This window comes from Mya arenaria, chromosome 6 (genome assembly GCF_026914265.1).
Source record: "Mya arenaria isolate MELC-2E11 chromosome 6, ASM2691426v1".
NCBI lineage: Eukaryota > Metazoa > Mollusca > Bivalvia > Myida > Myidae > Mya > Mya arenaria.
In genome coordinates, this window is record NC_069127.1 from 31,250,571 (window position 1) to 31,253,339 (window position 2,769).

A 2,769-nucleotide genomic window follows, 5' to 3' on the forward strand; every position below is an offset into this window, starting at 1 on the left:
CAAATATAGTTATCATAATAATTTTACTAGAACAAGTGTACGCTTATGTATATTCATAATTTTAATAAACAAAATATTGCTATCATAATAAATCGTCAAATACATTTTCCACAAATTTATAATCATATTGCTAAAAGACAAAATACATTGTTATAATACTAAATTGACTTGAACATTTAGACACAAATGCATGGTCATATGTTAAAAGACCTAATATAGTTATTATAATTTAATGTCTTAAACATTTTTACACAACTATATATTCATATTATACAAAGACATAATATAGTTATAAGAATTCATAGTCTAGAATATTTTTACACAAATGTAATTTTATATTGTTAAAATAATTACATAACAAATCGTCTACAACATCTTGACACAAAAGCATATTCATCTAGTTAAAAGACATGTGCGTAAAACACAGAGAGAATTTATTCAATTGAGATACATTTCTCTTCTGTACAATTTCAAATTTATAACTTTGATATTTCATAAAGAAGAACTTGGAGAAATCAATAAGCATTAACAGTATGAATTTGCAACATGAGCTTACAGACGTGGTCGACTCGCCGAGGAAAAACTGAGATAAAACCCTCTTTTATAGGGAAAACTCAGAAACCTCTGCCCGTTTGTCATCCAGAATTACAGGAATTTGTCTCGTACCACTAGATGTCGGGCCTCATCACCCGTAAGCTCCCTAACAACGATGTATAGAATACAGTTCAATGTACATGATTCATGTATACGCGAGAAAGAGTTGTCCCATGTGCGTATTCTATCGTTGTTCTTTGTGGGCAGGTAGAAACGTTTGATGGCATACTTCTTTTCTTTCCTGAAAAAAATAAACACATTAATTATCATCATCAAAATCATGATGACGATCACCCCACCACTACAAGCAACAGCAGTAGCAGCACCAGCTACAACAACAACAAACAGTACAACAACACAACCACCACTAAAATCAACACCTTTATCGTCGTTATCGTCAACATTACAGAATCTTTATTTTTTGGTACATTTTCATTATCAACGTTTTATACTCAAAGCTCACCTAACTGATCCAGTCCTGCCATAACGCTTTTGAGACATCAATGAGACCTCCAGAAACGCTCGGGACCGGGAGGGGGTGGGTGTCGGAGAAGTGACTGTCGGGCATTTTCTGCAAAAAAATATAATATGATTATCACTCATGTTAAAAATATAATTCCTGCTGACATTTTTAAAACTGAAAGTACGACATATTCATCATCATCATCATCATCATCATCATCATCATCATCATCATCATCATCATCATCATCATCATCATCATCATCATCATCATTACCAACACCATCATCATTGTCATCGTCGTTAAATTCACCTTATATCTATACTTCTGGTACATTCTCATTATCAGAGTTCTTTACACAACGCTCACCTTACTGATCCAGTCCTGCCATATAGCCATTGGGACATCAATGAGATGGAAACATCCAGAAACGCTCGGGAGCCGGGAGGGGGTGGGGGTTGGAGAAGCGGCTGTCAGGCACTTTCTGCAAAAAACATATGACTTTCACTCATGTTAAATATATAATTCCTGCTTACATTTTTAAAACTTTAAGTACAACATATCAAATTCAACACCACCAACAACACCAACATCATTGTCATCGTCGTCAAAATCACTTCATATCTTTATTTCTGGTACATTTTTGTTATCAGAGTTGTAAACACAACGCTCACCTTTCTAATCCTGCAGTCCTGCCATAAAACCATTGGGACATCAATGAGATAGAAACATCCAGAAATGCATGGGAGCAGGGAGGGGGTGGGGGTCGGAGACGCGGCTGTCGGGCACTTTCTGCAAAAAAATATAAAAACGTCCATCACTCATGTTTATTATCATATTTATTATATAAGTGAAACTGAAAATACAACAACCAGCTAGTATCCTTCATTATAACAAAAACATAATCATAACCAACCCCACTGGCTTACATCATCATTAAAATTTTAATCATCAACTAAAAATGTAATTCAATTACATTTCTTGTTGTGTAAATTCTAATCAATTCTAAATAAGGGGTAAAATTCAAACCATGGCCGCTCACTAATTGGGCATCACTTCATGTGGCAGGGGGCATTTCTTCCGGTTTGGCGGAGGTTCACTTCCGGTAGCGTTGACACTGAAATTATAGAGCCCATATATGTACATTTACTCACTACAACACTTAATGTAAATATCATAGTTAAACAAAGGTAAACAATTTTCATAAATATGGTATTAAACGTTAATGGTCCCATATATTGAAATCATTATTGCCCGTTTGATCCTTCCAAAAGTTTTGAGAACCTCATAATAAATAGTTTGTACTTAATATTAGACGCTGGCCTGTGAAACGAACACATTGATACCACTTGGGTTGCACAATACAAATTTTCAATATGAGCTGAATCCCCCTTTGGTTCATACATAGTTTAACAGGGAGATACTGTATCCATAACTGAATGTGAAAAAAAACACAAATTGTTTAGTTTCAAACAATTTAAAATGCATAGAAGTAACAAAAATGAAAACCTTTTTTCTGCTAATTTTACCGACGTCAGGTGGCGCGAAAAAGAAGATTGTTTTCTAATCGTGGCCAGGGGCATCACTTCCGGTTGCGCAAACGGACACGCCTGGTAGCGTGGGATCTGCAAGACAGAACCCTTTAATGTACATTAATTTCAAAATACAGTTAATGTTAACATCAAAGGAAAACCCATCAATATCATACAAAC

General features: G+C 35.0%; 1 protein-coding gene across 1 annotated transcript; it reads right to left on the bottom strand.

Moving 5' to 3' along the window:
• Positions 1-319: 319 nt before the first annotated feature.
• Positions 320-2,235, bottom strand: LOC128237705 (uncharacterized). Its single transcript, XM_052953287.1, has 5 exons — positions 2,208-2,235; positions 1,732-1,849; positions 1,427-1,541; positions 1,058-1,165; positions 320-835 (listed from the first exon to the last, which is right to left on the bottom strand). Exons 1-4 carry the CDS (start codon positions 2,233-2,235, stop codon positions 1,058-1,060), a joined length of 369 nt encoding a protein of 122 aa, XP_052809247.1. The 3' UTR covers positions 320-835.
• Between the last annotated feature and the right edge of the window lie 534 nt (positions 2,236-2,769).

Bases quoted from the DNA above. Each gene is read 5' to 3' on its own strand.
- LOC128237705 (XM_052953287.1), bottom strand. From the start codon at position 2,235: ATGATATTTACATTAAGTGTTGTAGTGA. The intron at 1,850-2,207 runs GTAAATGTACAT...ATTTTTTTGCAG, and splicing joins TACATTAAGTGTTGTAGTGA to AAAGTGCCCGACAGCCGCGT. The intron at 1,166-1,426 runs GTGAGCGTTGTG...ATTTTTTTGCAG, and splicing joins GGCAGGACTGGATCAGTAAG to AAAATGCCCGACAGTCACTT.